The sequence below is a fragment of the Cucurbita moschata genome, unplaced genomic scaffold, assembly GCF_002738365.1.
Source record: "Cucurbita moschata cultivar Rifu unplaced genomic scaffold, Cmos_1.0 Cmo_Scf00020, whole genome shotgun sequence".
NCBI lineage: Eukaryota > Viridiplantae > Streptophyta > Magnoliopsida > Cucurbitales > Cucurbitaceae > Cucurbita > Cucurbita moschata.
The window spans coordinates 54098-69158 of record NW_019268536.1 but is presented as its reverse complement, the minus strand read 5'-3'; the positions used below and the strand labels follow the sequence as shown (position 1 = coordinate 69158).

Sequence of the window (15061 nt, the reverse complement as noted above, 5' to 3'; positions counted from 1 at the left end):
AGGAGGAGGTGGTGGGGGTGGCGGAGGAGGAGGAGGAGGAGGTGGTGGTGGTGGCGGTGGCGGGCGACGAGTACAACTGAAGACGCCGCAGTCAACAGAGTAAGAGTAGAAAGCTTTACATTCCTCCGGCGAACGTTGCAGTGGCCTTTCCGGCAAACAATTTTTCTGGTCATCACTGGCCTGAAGTTTCAGGCACACTGACGGCTCACTGCAGAAGAAATTATACGAGTACGTGAAATTCTGCAATTTTGGCAACGAGCAAATACTTGCCGGAATTTCACCGGATAATTGGTTATGTGCGACATTTAGCTGCTCCAATTTCTTCATTCCGGCCATCGTCTCCGGCAGTGGTCCGACAAGATTGTTGTCACTGACATCGAAGACGGCGAGATTGCTCAACGACCCAATTTCCGGCGGCAAACACCCATTCAACCCACTATTCGTGATTATAATTTCATTGAGTGTATTGTTCATGTTGGATAAACTGGAGGGGAGGCAGCCATTGATGTTGTTATTAGCAAAAACCAGAACAGAAACAGGGGAATTGCCGATGTTTTCCGGTAAGGAGAATTTGAAATCGTTATTATTGACGAACAGAGCATCGAGTTTCATGTCAAACAGGGGAGAAGGGAGATCCCCATGGAATTTGTTGAATCGAATATCGAGGAATTTGAGAGCAGCAAGAGAGAGAATTGCAGAAGGGAATTCGCCGGAGAAGCCATTGTTGCTGAGATCGAGCTCGAATAGGCGAGTGAGGCACTGGAAGGACTCGGGGACAGTACCGCAGAAGCGATTGGAGTTGATGTGGAACAGAGCAAGGTCGGTCAGGAGGCCGAGGTCGTCGGGTAGGGTGCCCGACAGGTTGGCATGGTTGAGGTCGATCCCGGCGACGGTGAGGATATAGGGGTCGTCGGGAGCGGGGGCACAGAAAATGCCGGAGTAGTTGCATACGTTGGGGCCGTACCAGTCAGCGGTGAAGTTGTTTGGGTCGGCAGTGATGGCATGTTTCCAAGCTTGGAGAGCAGTGTAAGCCTTGAGAAGCCTCGGGTTGGGGAGAAATGGCGGCGGGGGCGGCGATGGCGGCCGGGGAGTCGCTTGATATGAAGGGTTGGAGAGGAGGGCGAGGATGGATATGAGGAGGAGAGATTTTGGGAGAGGGAAGTTTGAGGTTTTCATTTTGGAAGAGGTTTAATGAGGCATGGTACTATAAGATTGCATTATGATATATATATATATGATACATATTTTGGTTGGTCAACCCAACCTATCTGGATAACAGAGTTACAATCTATCTTATTTTTAAAAATATTAGAATATTTAATTTTTGGAACGGGTGGTAAAGGTTTGGATATTTAAACTTTATAAAATTTTAGTTTATTAATGTTACGTGTATTATAGATAAATTTAATTTTTTATATAATTAAAAAGACAATCTGACAATTCTCAACTCAATTGGAAAGAGGTAGGTTACGTTGGTTTTTGAACTGGGTTGCTTAGATCTCCCATCTAAAACAGTTAAAATTAATCGCTACTAGATATTGTCTGTTTTGACCCGTTATGTATCACTATTAGCCTCATAGTTTCAAAACGCATCTACTAGAGAGATGTTTCCACACCCTTTCACTGAATGACTCGTTCTCCTCTCTGACCAATATATTCGAGACATATTTTTTAAAATGTAAGAGAAAATATGATTTAAAAAATAATTGACTACTTCTTAGCAATATCAATCTTACCTGCCAATGAAAAAATAGAGATTTTGAAAATAGGAAAAGGATAGGGCAAGCGGATCACTTTGGTATTTTTAAAATATTTTATTTTAAAATGTTCAACGGATGAAGTGGGTATTATGTTTAATAAAAATATATATTTGATTAATTAAAGAAATTTAATATCATAATTCTTACCTCACCAAAAACGCGGTTTTAATCAACTTTGGCTGCTTTTAATTTTAATATTCTACACATTTACTTTTATAATAAAAAAATAATTAACGACCATTTATTTCAACTTTAGAATTTAATAATTATTTATAAACTCGGGCGGTTTAAAATATGGTTTTAACTAAACGTTAGAAATTCAAATCTCACTTAATTTTACGATGAAATTTATTGATTTTCTTCTATTAACACTAGATTTTGGACTATGGACTATTGATAATTATTTATCTTTAGAGTTGGTCAGGTGGTTCCATCGTTGGTTCCATTTACAACAATGTGTTGAACTAGTTTAGAGAGAATGATTATATCTCTAGAAACAAACTTTAGGCATATAAGAGGTAGATGACATGTATGATTGCACTTTTTCTAGATACAAACTACCATCACTCAGTGGATCAAACACCGACTACCATCTCAATGCTCAAACATCTCGAGCTCGATGAAAAAAGTACTAATACTAATGAGAGTAGTTTGAAGGACATTGAAGAAGGAAAGTGAAATGGTCTCACCAAACAAACAAAATGGGAGTTAAAAGTTGAGCTAAAATGAAGGTGTTAGCTCAACCTACAGATAAACCAATGAGAAAGGCATAAATAGATTAGAACAGAGACAGGAGACAGGAACAGAGTTGCATGGTCTTTGTCAAAGGCTGTTGTTTGTTTGTGATGTGGAATTTTGGGTTACCTTACCACTTGCAGCCTCAAACATGCTGACAGAATTATGTTCATATTTAACAAAAAGTCAAAAAGGCAGACATTTGGCTTATGGAGAAAGAAACATTCAAGACAACAACAAAAAAAAGTCTCACGATTTGAATTATTTATAAATCTTGAAGAGTAAGTTGTACAATAATTCACATAGTACATGGTTTATGATCGGTTTCTTTTCTAGAAGCATGGGGTAACACTTCAAAAGCCTTACCAAAAGCAATTTGACCATGGGGACTTGGTGGGCGGACCCCCAAATTGATCTCTCCTTCTGCTTGGAGTTATTTTGCAGGCTACACAGTTGAATCTAATTCAGCACCAACAGGATTTGGCTTGCAAGTGTGGAGCTTGAGATTGCAGGCTGTTACAGCCTCTCCCACTGTGAGATAGAACCGTTCATGTCCGATCGCCTCGATGAACTTCGACACGTTTAACTTTTTGATCACTTCGCTTCTTGGATTTGCAAGCAAAAGCTACAACAATCACATAACATCACAGAAAAGAATATTATCATAGCGTGTCATTTTGGGTTTTTGGTACTGGAGATCAAACAGCATTCTATTTCTAGGGAGTTTAAGATGAATAATGAGTTGGAAATACGTACTTTGAGACCCCTTTTTTCAGTGCTCTTGTTAACCTCTTCAAGCATGGTGATCCCACTTGAGTCAATGCTGCTTACGCCTGTGTTTAAATTTCAAATCAGTATATGAGATAAAAGAGAGATCAGGTCGTTTGTTCGTTGAAGTACTTGCCGGAAACGTCTAGAATTATGTACTGCAAGCTGGTTAGGCCTGATGATTTTATCCTTTTTTCTTCGTCTGTGATCCACCTTGAAAGCCTGGGACAGGAGAAATACAAATGAGGATCAGCATCTTCATTCTCATCTTTATGCATATAATGTAGATGATTGTGCCGTTGGTGTGTGAGATCCCACGTTGGTTAGGGAAGAGAACGAAACATTCTTTCTAAAGGTGTGGAAATTTCTCCCTATCAGACGCATTTTAAAAATCTTGAGGGAAAGCCGGGATGGGAGAGCCCAAAGAAGACAATATTTGCTAGTGGTGGAATTGGGCTGTTACAAATGGTATTAGAGCCAGGTTCCAGGCAATGTGTCAACGAGGAGGCTGAACACCGAAGGGGGTGGACATGAGGCGATGTGTCAACAAGGACGCTGGGTCTAGAAGGGGGGTGAATTTGGAGGGTTCATGTCGATTGGAGAAGGAAAAGAGTACTAGCAAGAACCCGCGTGGATGCTTAGCCCCGAAGGGAGGTGAAATATTGTGAGATGGCCTTGAAGGAGGATGGATGGTGAGATCCTACATCGGTTGGAGACGAGAACAAAACATTATTTATAAGGGTGAACCTATCCTTAGCATAAGCGTTTTAAAAACTTTGAGGGAAAGCTCAACAGGGAAAGCCCAAAAAATATTCTTTATAAGGGTGTGGAAATCTCTCCCTAGCAGACGTGTTTTAAAAACTTTGAGGGAAAACTCGGAAGGAAAAGCTAAAAAATGACATGTTACATACTAGTTGCATAAATGTTACCTCTCTCTCACGTAGTTTGAGTTGGCAAAATAGATTGGGGCCTCCAATTGAAGGATGAGAGCTCCAGGCACACGGTTAGCTGTTGGGTATTGATCAATGCTTCTGTAAATTGTGGAGTTGGGAATGTTGCCTAATATTGAAGTTCTTGGCCTTGCGGTGACGAGAAGCACCCTTAACAAAGAGATTGTAATCTGAATAACAATGCCAATTGATACAAATGAGAAACATAAACGTGGATTTGATTTATAATATAAACATGAACTCATTCTATCAATTTTCTCACTGCAACGATCAAGCCCGTTTCAATACTGCCAAAGACGACACCGATGTATGCACCGATGCAGACGACAAAGTCGAATTTGTCGATTTTCCAAAGGTGGATGACCTCTTCATAGTTGATTAGGCCAATCACAGCCGTGATGATTATGGAGGAAAGCACCGCCAAGGGTGTGTAACGAAAAAATGGCGTCAAAAACAACAGAGTGATCATCAAAGACATTGCCATGACAATATTGGAGACCGCAGTTTTACATCCTGCATTGAAATTCACTGCAGTCCTCGAAAATGGCCCTGCAATTTTCAAAAATCAAATGATTATCATCATATGGGCCTCGCGGATATCTAATAATTGATGGACCAAAACTTAAGCTCCTCCATTGACTTCGCAGCTGACCTGCAGTAAGGTAGCAAGAAGTGCAAGAACCAACAATGTTCATCAACCCAAATGCAATCATCTCCTTGTTTCCATCAATGTGGTAGTTCTTAAGTGTAGCAAAACTTCTCCCCACGGCAACTCCTTCCTACATTATACAATGAATTCATCGAAATGAAGATGGTTCACTTGTAGATTACACAGTTCACTATTTTTTTTTTCTTTGGGACATTTCATCAAACACCTGGTAGTCATATTTCTAAGCACACCCATGTAACAGAAGAAACTTACAGCGAGGCCTATGATTCCGATGATGATCCCTGTTTTGATGGCAATGGGAAGATGAGGGCGCCCAAATACTAAATCAGATACAGATAAGGGATTCAACCCTTTCTTCAAAATCCCAATCTAAATTGAAACAAAAACAGAGAGACCCAATAAAGATTCAGACATGTGTTTGATCTTAAAAGCAAAAGAAACAGAGACGGCAATGGGGATTCAGTGAGTTACCACTTGAACTCCATGGCGTTCAGCGTGGGTGAAGTAGACGAGAAGACTTCCCAAGATGATGGAAAGCAAAGGCGCCAATGCATTTATCCAAAAGAAGATTGGTTTCTTCTTGCTCTGCAATTCGTTAAAATTTGTGCTAATCATGGTATCAAAACTACTAATAATGAATAATTGAATAAGAGATAACAACATAATTTATTATTTTTCATTTTCAATTTTGAAAATTGGGTTTACAATTTAATCTTAGTAAACATAATTTAAAAAATAAAATTGAGAAGCTTACCAAGTATCTGGTGAGGAGGAGAAAGGAGAGAAAACTGCAACCCAACACTACACTTTGCCATCTCCACTGTCAAAAGGGGACACAAAAATGAAAATTTGCAGAAGAGAGAGAAAGCTTTGAAGTGACACAAAAATGGCGGCGGCGGCGGTGGAAAGGCAGAAAGTAAACCTGATGAATTTGGGAGAAAAGAGAGCGCGTGACGGATACAACATCAGTCTCATGCGTGAAATGAACCAATCCCATTATGCCTTTTAGCTGCTGAAGACAAACCACCGTCGCCGCACCACCCATGAACCCCACAATCGCTGCATGCGACAGAAAGTCCACAATAACCCCTAGTCTGCACTTTTCCAACGTCAAATCGTTAAATATACGAGTCAATGGTTGAGATTCGTTGGAACTAAGTCCGAAGCTAATTTATAAAATGATCATGAGTTTATAAGTAAGAATTATATTTTATTTGCACTCGACATTTTGAGAAGCTCGAAACAAAGTCATTCAAAGTAAACAATATCATACCATTACCATTGTGAAAAATCAAGATTTTTAACTTGTTATTAGAGTTACGCCCTAAATTTAGTTATGTCAATAAAATCCTCAAAGGTCGAATAAGGAATTATGAACCTAACATGGTATTAGAGTTATACCTTAAATGTAGCCATGTCAATAAAATCCTCAAATGTCGAACAAAGAATTTGAGCTTCAAAGTGTAGTTAAAAGTGACAGAAATGTCGAATAAATTGTGTAATTGTTCGAGGGCTCCAGAAAAGAAGTCGAGTCTCGATTAAAGAGAGACTGTTCGAGGGCACCATAGGCCTCAAGAGAGGCTCTATGTTGTACTTTGTTCGAGAGGAGGATTATTGATGATTGTTGAGACAAATAGTGTACTTTGTTCGAGGGCTCTAGCGAAGGAGTCAAGCCTTGATTGAGGAGAGACCATTCGAGGGCACCATGGGGTTCAGGGTAGGCTTTATGTTGTACTTTGTTCGAGGGAAAGATTGTTGATCAATGTTAGGAGGGAGTCCTACGTCAAAAAAAAATGATCATGGGTTTATAAGCAAACAAGGAATACATCTCATGGGAAGTATTTTGGAGAACCAAAAGCAACGCCACATGAGCTTATGGTTAAAGTAGACAATATCATATCATTATGGAAAGTCGTGATTTCTATCCAAACTGAAATGGTTTACCTGAGAAAGCCGAGAGAGGCCTGAAAAGCTCCGGCGAAGAAAGTGGCAGTGAAAACCAATTGCACATATTCCTTGGGATGCTCCACCGGGCTGACTTCCTTCCCCAATAGGGCGGACATGAGAAGCGACACCACCGCCACAGTCCCCACCGCCAAATCTTTGGAGCTTCCAAGCATGGCGTATATCAATGGCGGCACAAAGCTGGAATCTGCATTAAAAAATGATTAATAACCAACATGGTGTTAAACCAAAAGGCATCGTGCACGAACTTACAAAGGCCAATGATGGGGGGGATGGTGGCAAGATTGGCATAGCTGATGCCCTGAGGGACGGCCAAACTGGCGATGGTGATGCCGGCAACGAGGTCGGCTTTAAAGAAATTGAAGGTGTAGCGAGGAGCCCATTCGAGGAAGGGGATAAAGTATTTAAGCCAGAGAAGAATCTGGGCTCCTATGGGCTGGTTTTTGAACTGTTTGAAAGGGTCATCGGGGAAGAAGGTCTCTTTGAGATTGGCGCCTAAGGACACCAAGAACGGCTTGGTCGGAGGAATGGCCACACGGTGAGGGCTCTCAATCTCTTCATTACCCATAATTCCAACTTTAATGGATGAGTTTTACTGGGTGATTTGGGTTTGTGCGTCGGATATATAATGTGCTGATTAACCAGTTCGGCCTCGGGGATCTTCTCCAGAGTGGATTCGGGGACCCATTTTTTTCTCGACACGTGGCGCAAGTCAACTGCCGTTTGACCATTGGAAATCGATGAGGCACCAGATCTGACTCAGAAATGCCTGTTTGGATAATTTTGATAAAATTAACATAAATTTCAAAAACTAATTATGAAACCATTTTTGTTTTTAGTTTTTTTAAACAAATTAACCTCTTAAATACTTTTTTTTTTTATCTATTTTATATATATAGTTTTAACAAACTTTGTTTTTTTTTTTTTTTAATTAATTGTTCTCTAAAATGTGAAAATAGAAAATTATTTTTCAAAATTACCAATTTAATTAATTTCTCACATTTTAGGTAAATTTTTTGTTTTAATTTATAATAAATAATGATTGCTTAAATCATAATGTCATGTTGATAAGATTAAAAGGGTGATTTGGCATGGCGTATATAAAATGAATATCAAATTATTTAATTACTATATTAAGAATATTATTAACATGAATGTTTATTTTAAAATAAAATTAGTTGTCAATGTCTGCATCATAATTTGTTACCACATTGGTAACATTGTTACCTTACAGACTTATTCAAGATTAAAATGAAAAGTATAGAAAAATAAATTAGTAGGTAAATTTATAAAAAAATCACGGGTAATCTCCGCTTCCATTCCCGTAAACATAAATGAAAAAATTTGTAGGGATGAGAAATGAAATAGGTAGTCGTGATGGGGATGGAGATGACTTCCCTGTCCCTCCCCCGCCCCACCGACATCTCTACACTTATTTATCTACTAAAATCGGCTAATTTAGACGAGAATCTTAATTAATAAATTAATCTCTCAATAACACTAAATCAAATTTGAAGCCCAATAAGGTAGTTTGTGGTCCAATTTGAAGCCCATCACGCTTTACAAGACAATATACCATAAGTTTAGAGATGTTCCTTTAAGTCCTACCGGAGCCCCTACTTGCATAGGATAAAAAATAGAGTAGGAAAAGGGAATGGAGAGAGGTTTATCTTGTTAACTAAATAGTGTCAATAGGAGAATTATATTCTCCATCCGTGATTCGACCCGTGTATAATCCGATCCATGCAAATTTCCAGCTAGAATCTTATTTTGATCCCAACAAAAAATAATAATAATTTTTTTTTGGATAGACACGGAGAATGTTTGTTGAATTCACCTAGTTAAATGGTGGAAAAATTATCTTATTTATAATCAAATAAATTACAAAACTGTAATAAACAGAAATAACAATAAGATACTTAGATAATTGTTTGGTAATAAAATATCAAATAAGATATATAAAATAACAAAAACATTAAGCAATTTTATTAACAAAAACATTACAAATTATAATTACATTCCATTGAAGACTAAAACAAAACACCCACACACACACCAAAGGGAAAACAAAAGAATCAAAGAAAGGTCAGAAATTGGAAAGGTTTTTATTATTATTATTATTATTGTTATTATTTCATCATCTTCTCTGTTAGTGCCTGTTCCCATAAACCTGCAACAAAGAAGAAGAAACAAACAAAATTCCTTCAAAATGGGGTTAAGAAAAAAAAAACGTACCAATTTAAATTTGTTCAATACTCACTTCCTGCGATGCCACCGATCGACAATAGTTCAGATTTGTCAGCACCGAGCACGTCGACCCACATTCGCTGTCCTTCAGCGATACTGACGACCGGTCCAGCTTCACCGCCCATGGAGGATACCCGTAGTTCTTCGCGGCGGACCCCAAATGTGACGACGACCGCTGCATTCTCACCGCCCTTGGAATGTTCCTCCCCTCCACTGACGCCCGCCTTCGGCTCGGCTGTCTCTCAAGCGACTCTGGCCTAGCCTTTGGTGCGCTCTGCGACCGCACTTTCGCCTTCGACGATTCGGTGTTCGCCATGTAATTTGGGAACAATGGGTAATCGTAAGACAAAGATTCTGCATATTCGGATCTGGGAAATTCGAATGGGATGCGATTTGGGTCGGATTTCGCCATGGCGGAGAAGCATTGGGGACTACTTTGAGCTGTTCCGTAGGCGTAATCTTCGAAATGGCCGCTGAATGTTCTCGGGCTCATGTCGGTCATCGCTGACGGCGCCGGCGAGAGACGGTAGTTTTCTTGATTCGAATAGGTATTATGGCTGTAGCTATTGCGATTCTTTAGACTTCCACCTAAATCCATCTCCACGATCTTTATGTTCTCTTCCATTTCTCTGTCAATCTCCTGCATAAAAGGGGGAAAAAAACAGAGTTGTACCATATCGTTACAAAAATGAAGAAAACAAGATCAAATTTTAATGGGGTTTGAAAATTACTTGATGGGTGTGTCTTTGACGGCTTTCTTGGAAAGATTTTCGATGGGATGAGTGCCATGAATGGGCAGTGGGCTGTGAATCTTCCGCCATTTTGATCCTCTGTGTTCGTGCTCTGGCCTGCGCCGTCACTAAAGCTTGCATACACCGCAGAGTTTCGGTGGCTCTTCGCCTCACCAAATGGCCTCTCACCATCGCCTGCAATTTCACTAACCCTTTCAAAGCACACAGCGCCTTTCTCGCCTGCATTTTCAATCACAAACACAATTTCTTCAGATTTCGATTTGGGCGGTCGTCAATTCGAGTTTTGTGCATTTACCAGATAAGATCTGAAAACGGATTGGATTTTAATCGCAGCAGCTTCTTCAATTCTACTATCTTTCCCATTCGACGCTACAGTCAAACGAATCACGACGGCGGCGGCTTGTGCAGCAGCGACTGCCGCCTCCGTCGCAGCAGCCATCGCCATAGCGTGTTTTTCCTGTTCCTTCTCCATATCAAACGTGGTATTCACAGATGGGTTGACAGCGACGGCGACATTCGATCCCGGCGTGTTCACCTCCTTTGCCGGTGAGGGTCGCCGGAAACTCCATCGCTTCTTCTCTTTGGGAGACGAAACCGGAATCGTTGAATTTCCAGAGGAAACAACAGAAACATGATTGGCGATTTGGTAATGTTCCTTGTCGAACTTCTTGCCGGAGAGGAAATTCTTGAGCCATTTTCCGGCCTTACCCATGTCTTCTTGTTCTCTGAATCAACTAAAAATGGAGATCTCTCGCTTCGTTATGAGCTTTTGAGACGAAAATGGCGGCCTTCAGTTACATGTCGTGTTGTTTGTCAGTACTCACAAATTTACGTGTTGAGAAACAGAGTGGTAAGCTCCCAGATTCTGGAATATATCGATGACCTTCTTCTTTTTGTATTTACCTTATCATATTGCTACTTTAATTAAACAATAAATATTAATTAATTAATTAATTATCCATTAATTTATACTATATTTGTGTTAATGTCAGATTTCCACATGCCTCGTTACATTAACATTATCTTCAATAATTTAGTGGCTTTCAAAGAATAAGATAAAAACAAATATATTTAATATTTTTGTAATTAATTAATTTTATACTAAATTATATGAACCCAACTCATACAAATATAAGATAAAAGTGAATTTTCACGTAATTTTAAAAAATAAGAAAATAAAATAAGAAGGTTCCTGGGGACCAAAAAGATAAGACTTTAAAAGTATTATATATTTTTACGTAAATAAACAAAATTGTAAACAAAATAGGAAAAAATAGATAATATTATTTATTAAATGATTAAACAATAATTAGTTGGCACTCACATGGCCTGTTTGTAATAATAAGTGCTTCTCTTCGTTTCAACTTCCTGTTTTGCTTTTGGGAAGCACTTTGCCTTGTTTCATCCCCTTTATGAATACTAATTAATAATCAAACTATACTTTTAATTTATACAATAAGCTTTTAATTCGCGTTACATTTTTGTTTATTAAGGGATGGAAAATTAAATTAAGTGGGTTATTCATAATATTAATTTTTATTGGAAATCTGAAAATAAAAACTTAGAAATAAATAATTAGTGTAGATTTGATTAATATGTTGTCTAAGTATGCTTAGGTGCTCTCCACATGGAGCTCATTTAAAAATTAAGCAAATAAATCTTTCCATGTGCTAAAGTCATTAATTAGGGAATAGTTTTATTTATTTATTTATTTTATTTTATTAGGAGATATGAATACTAATCAATTGGTAAGAGAAATGAAATAATTAATTTTTATTTGGGTTTTAATAATTTTAAATTTGATTAATTTTGAAACATGATATATGTAGTTGTCTTATCATTTTGAGACATGTAATTTTCAAACATGTTTGGAATATTGAAGTTGATGTTTATATATATATATATATATAATTATTATTATTATTGAAAAAGGGGACATTTAATTGTTAATTTGTTATAAGATATAGGTAGAAATTGGGAGTGGGAGTTTTGTGGAGACTGTCGCGTCAGCATTGAATTCGATTGCTGTTGACGCTTTATCCTGTCGGATGTCCGTCACGTTCCCGTGTTTTTTCCCACTCGCCGCCCACCGCCACCTCAACCATCCATTTTTTACTTACTTTCACGGGTTTCCGACCACCTAAACTTTACTTCTTTCTTTTAAATTATAAATTATTATTATATATCATTTTAGCCATTATTTTTATACTTATTTTTTTAGAAAATAGCTTGTTTATTTGTCTTAAAAAATTAAGAATCACGACTCTCCACAATGGTATAATATTGTCTACTTTGAGAATAGTTTTCATGAGTTTGTTTTGAGCTTCCCAAAAAGCTTCATACCAATAGAAACGTATTCCTTTACTTATAAATCTACGATCATTCCTAAACTAGCCAACGTGGGACTCACTCCCAACAAATTTAAGTTGGTAAATTTGTTTTACACATGGATTAAAATAGTCATTTTTAAGAATTAAAAAAATAAAAATATTACTACTTAAAATACGATTTCTACTAAAATAATATAACGAGTAAAACCTAAAAGAATAATAAAAAGTTTGAATTTTTATTTTAGGCTATTTTTTGAGTTTGGGCCTCGATTATGTAAATATATTGGGCCTGGGCCCATAATGGAGAAGGCTGGATTTTGGGCCGTAAGAATTCGGCCAGAAGGCCCAAATAAAAGAAACATCCTAGTATCTAGATTTGCGGCAAAAAGGCTTGTTTGGTTTGAACGAAAGAATTAAAAGAAAATATATTTTATAATTTTAAATAGTAAAGAAAGAAAATTATACAAAATAATATTTTTTTTCGTAACTTCTCATTTAATTATTTTGAAATTTTGAATTTAGTCGTTCGTAAGATTAAGATTATTATATAAATGGGTAAAATTGATAATAGGGGAAAAGTTAGGGACCATTTCCATAAATTGAGAAAGTAAAAGGGAAGTGCAGAATATGTTACATTGTTTTGTTGGTTTAAGCTCCGGAAGCTTAAGATTAAAGCAAAAGAAACAAGAAAGTGGCACACAGCAAAAACGTCACATTTCTCCTTAAATTTCCCCAAAAACCTTAACCAACACTCAATCCGTTTATTTTCCTGTCTTTTATTTTCTCTCCCTTTTTGTCTTCTTCTTCCTCTTCTCAATCTCCGCCATGTCCCGGCCGTCCTCCCTCGCCCCTCTGGATTCCTCCTTGGAGTTCCTTTCGAGATCTTGGAGGGTTTCGCCGTCGACCCACTTGGTCAATTCCCGGATTCCGGCCGGCAGTCACGGCGGCGGGAATTGGGGTGATATTGTGTTGGAAAATTCCAGCAGCGACGCCGACGGGTTCTTGGTGTTTATGAACCCATTTTCGTTTACTTCTTCTGAAACTTCCCAAATGGTCATGGACCGGATTTTGTCTCATTCGGTACTCTCCTAATTTGTTCTAAATTGAGAAATTTGTGTCGTTTTCTGAAAATCTGCGTGTGTTTGTGGTGCAGCAGGATGTGTCTCCTCGGACTTCCGGTCGGCTGTCGCATAGCAGCGGCCCACTCAACGCCGCCCACAGCGGCGGTTCATTAACCGACAGCCCACCTTTTTCTCCCTCTGAAATCGCCGACCTCGACTCCAAGGTTCCTCTTCCTGTCACTCTGGCTCGGTCGTAAATTAAAAAAGTCCATTTTTAGATATAATTTATTCATTACATTACATTATTACAACTATTAAAACCATTAATATTAACTAAATATGATTTAAAACAGTGGATTTCCGGGAATTTTTGTTTTTTTGGTTGAATTAGGCTCTAGAATTATAGTTGACCATGGAAACTTTGAAGAGACCTGGTCTTTAGGATTTAAGGTTCATCAAAATCAATGGTGGGTATCCGAGAATCAGGGAGTTTCCGGCGACCATTATTCAGATCAATTTCATTCGTTTCTACCATGGCGATGTCAATTGTTGATCAATTGCTAACCAAAAGAACAGAGGAAAAAAGAAAAAAAAAAAAAAAAACTCATTTCCCCTAAATTTCTCTAAATCATGAATCGCCAACATTCCATGCAGCTTTACCGATCCAACTATTCTTTCAATACCCATTTTCGAGCCACCGTGAATGGGTCCGGCACCGCCGCTGTTGGCGGCGGAAAGACGGTCGGGCGTTGGCTGAAGGAGCGCAAGGAGAGGAGGAAAGAGGAAAACAGAGTTCAGAATGCCCAGCTTCATGCTGCTATTTCGGTTGCAGGGGTGGCCGCTGCCATCGCCGCCATTGCTTCCGCCTCTGCGTCTTCCAACGGAGTAAACGACCGGGAAGATATTCATAAGACCGATATAGCTTTGGCCTCCGCCGCTACATTGGTCGCCGCTCAATGCGTGGAGGCTGCTGAAGCTATGGGAGCCGAACATGATCACCTCGCTTCTGTTATTAGCTCCGCCGTCAATGTCAAGTCCGCCGGCGATATTATGACGCTCACCGCCGCCGCTGCAACAGGTTATATTGTCGTTTTCTTATTTTCGGCTATAGGGTTGCGTCCTACAAATTTTTTATCTTAAATTTCTTTTGTAACTTTTTAGAATTGATTCTAATTCTTCTTTGAATTTGTTTTCTTCAAAAGAATTCAATCACTTCTTTTGAATTCAAAAATAAATGTATATATATATATATGTATTAATAATACTTTGATATTATGACATTGTGGAATGGATATTGTAGCACTAAGAGGAGCAGCAACGCTGAAGTCACGGGCGACAAAGGACGTGTGGAATGCAGCGGAGAAAGGGATGGGAGGAGCATCGTCGAGCGGCGAGGGCTCCAGCCATGGTAGCTTAATTAATAACATCGTCGTAAATCAAAAGTTGAGTGGAGATCAGCTGCAACCTTGTGACTCAAAGCTTGACATAATTCAACCTATCTGCTATCGAGGATTGCTTGCCAAGGGCTGCGAACTTCTTAAACGGACTCGTAACGGTAACCTTTTGTTGAAAACTGTCGGGAGTAAGTCTCCCATTTACTAATTAAGAAGATCATCATGAATTTATAAAAAGAGCTTACACTCAACATGAACGTATGTCACTGATTCAAACAATCCCATTTCTCCGTTCTTTTTCTTCCTTTTAATTAGCTTTTTCATGTGCAGGCGATCTCCATTGGAAACTCGTCTCTGTTTATCTGAGTAGAACCAATCAGGTTTTTTTTTTTTTTTTTTTTTTTTTTTTTTTTTTTTTTTTTTTTTTTT

General features: G+C 38.5%; 4 protein-coding genes across 5 annotated transcripts in view; 1 reads left to right on the top strand and 3 right to left on the bottom strand.

Annotated features, from left to right (window-relative positions):
- The window catches only part of LOC111457817 (leucine-rich repeat extensin-like protein 6), a 2278-nt gene extending 1078 nt beyond the window's left edge, over nucleotides 1-1200 (bottom strand). The window contains exon 1 of the mRNA XM_023100215.1: nucleotides 2-1200. Coding sequence (XP_022955983.1) covers nucleotides 2-1176 — 1175 coding nt within the window. The 5' untranslated portion in view covers nucleotides 1177-1200. The remainder of the gene's footprint in view (nucleotide 1) is intronic.
- A 1527-nt stretch (nucleotides 1201-2727) lies between these two features.
- On the bottom strand, nucleotides 2728-7430 carry LOC111457943 (sulfate transporter 3.1-like). Its single transcript, XM_023100401.1, has 12 exons — nucleotides 7101-7430; nucleotides 6828-7035; nucleotides 5806-5977; nucleotides 5638-5703; nucleotides 5355-5468; nucleotides 5136-5252; nucleotides 4866-4992; nucleotides 4476-4762; nucleotides 4193-4383; nucleotides 3400-3485; nucleotides 3252-3328; nucleotides 2728-3120 (listed from the first exon to the last, which is right to left on the bottom strand). The coding sequence occupies exons 1-12, from the start codon at nucleotides 7414-7416 to the stop codon at nucleotides 2941-2943; spliced, it is 1941 nt and encodes a 646-aa protein (XP_022956169.1). The 5' UTR covers nucleotides 7417-7430; the 3' UTR covers nucleotides 2728-2940.
- A 1532-nt stretch (nucleotides 7431-8962) lies between these two features.
- On the bottom strand, nucleotides 8963-10728 carry LOC111457945 (protein IQ-DOMAIN 14-like). The gene is made up of 4 exons (XM_023100404.1): nucleotides 10143-10728; nucleotides 9827-10066; nucleotides 9109-9735; nucleotides 8963-9018 (listed from the first exon to the last, which is right to left on the bottom strand). Exons 1-4 carry the CDS (start codon nucleotides 10557-10559, stop codon nucleotides 8998-9000), a joined length of 1305 nt encoding a protein of 434 aa, XP_022956172.1. The 5' UTR covers nucleotides 10560-10728; the 3' UTR covers nucleotides 8963-8997.
- A 2067-nt stretch (nucleotides 10729-12795) lies between these two features.
- LOC111457944 (VAN3-binding protein-like) overlaps nucleotides 12796-15061 on the top strand; it is a 3571-nt gene continuing 1305 nt past the window's right edge. The window contains exons 1-5 of one of the 2 annotated variants that reach the window (XM_023100403.1): nucleotides 12796-13257; nucleotides 13334-13462; nucleotides 13893-14316; nucleotides 14539-14793; nucleotides 14963-15012. In XM_023100403.1, the coding sequence (XP_022956171.1) occupies nucleotides 13003-13257; nucleotides 13334-13462; nucleotides 13893-14316; nucleotides 14539-14793; nucleotides 14963-15012 (1113 nt within the window). In that variant the 5' untranslated portion in view covers nucleotides 12796-13002. Of the gene's footprint in view, nucleotides 13258-13330; nucleotides 13463-13892; nucleotides 14317-14538; nucleotides 14794-14962; nucleotides 15013-15061 lie in introns of both variants that reach the window. The other variant, XM_023100402.1, reaches the window with a different exon arrangement.

Bases quoted from the DNA above. Each gene is read 5' to 3' on its own strand.
- LOC111457943 (XM_023100401.1), bottom strand. From the start codon at position 7,416: ATGGGTAATGAAGAGATTGAGAGCCCTCACCGTGTGGCCATTCCTCCG. The intron at 3,329-3,399 runs GCAAGTACTTCA...ATTTAAACACAG, and splicing joins CATAATTCTAGACGTTTCCG to GCGTAAGCAGCATTGACTCA. The intron at 3,121-3,251 runs GTACGTATTTCC...TGATTGTTGTAG, and splicing joins CTGAAAAAAGGGGTCTCAAA to CTTTTGCTTGCAAATCCAAG.
- LOC111457945 (XM_023100404.1), bottom strand. From the start codon at position 10,559: ATGGGTAAGGCCGGAAAATGGCTCAAGAATTTCCTCTCCGGCAAGAAG. The intron at 10,067-10,142 runs GTAAATGCACAA...TTGAAAATGCAG, and splicing joins CCGTTTTCAGATCTTATCTG to GCGAGAAAGGCGCTGTGTGC. The intron at 9,736-9,826 runs GTAATTTTCAAA...CCTTTTATGCAG, and splicing joins GTCAAAGACACACCCATCAA to GAGATTGACAGAGAAATGGA.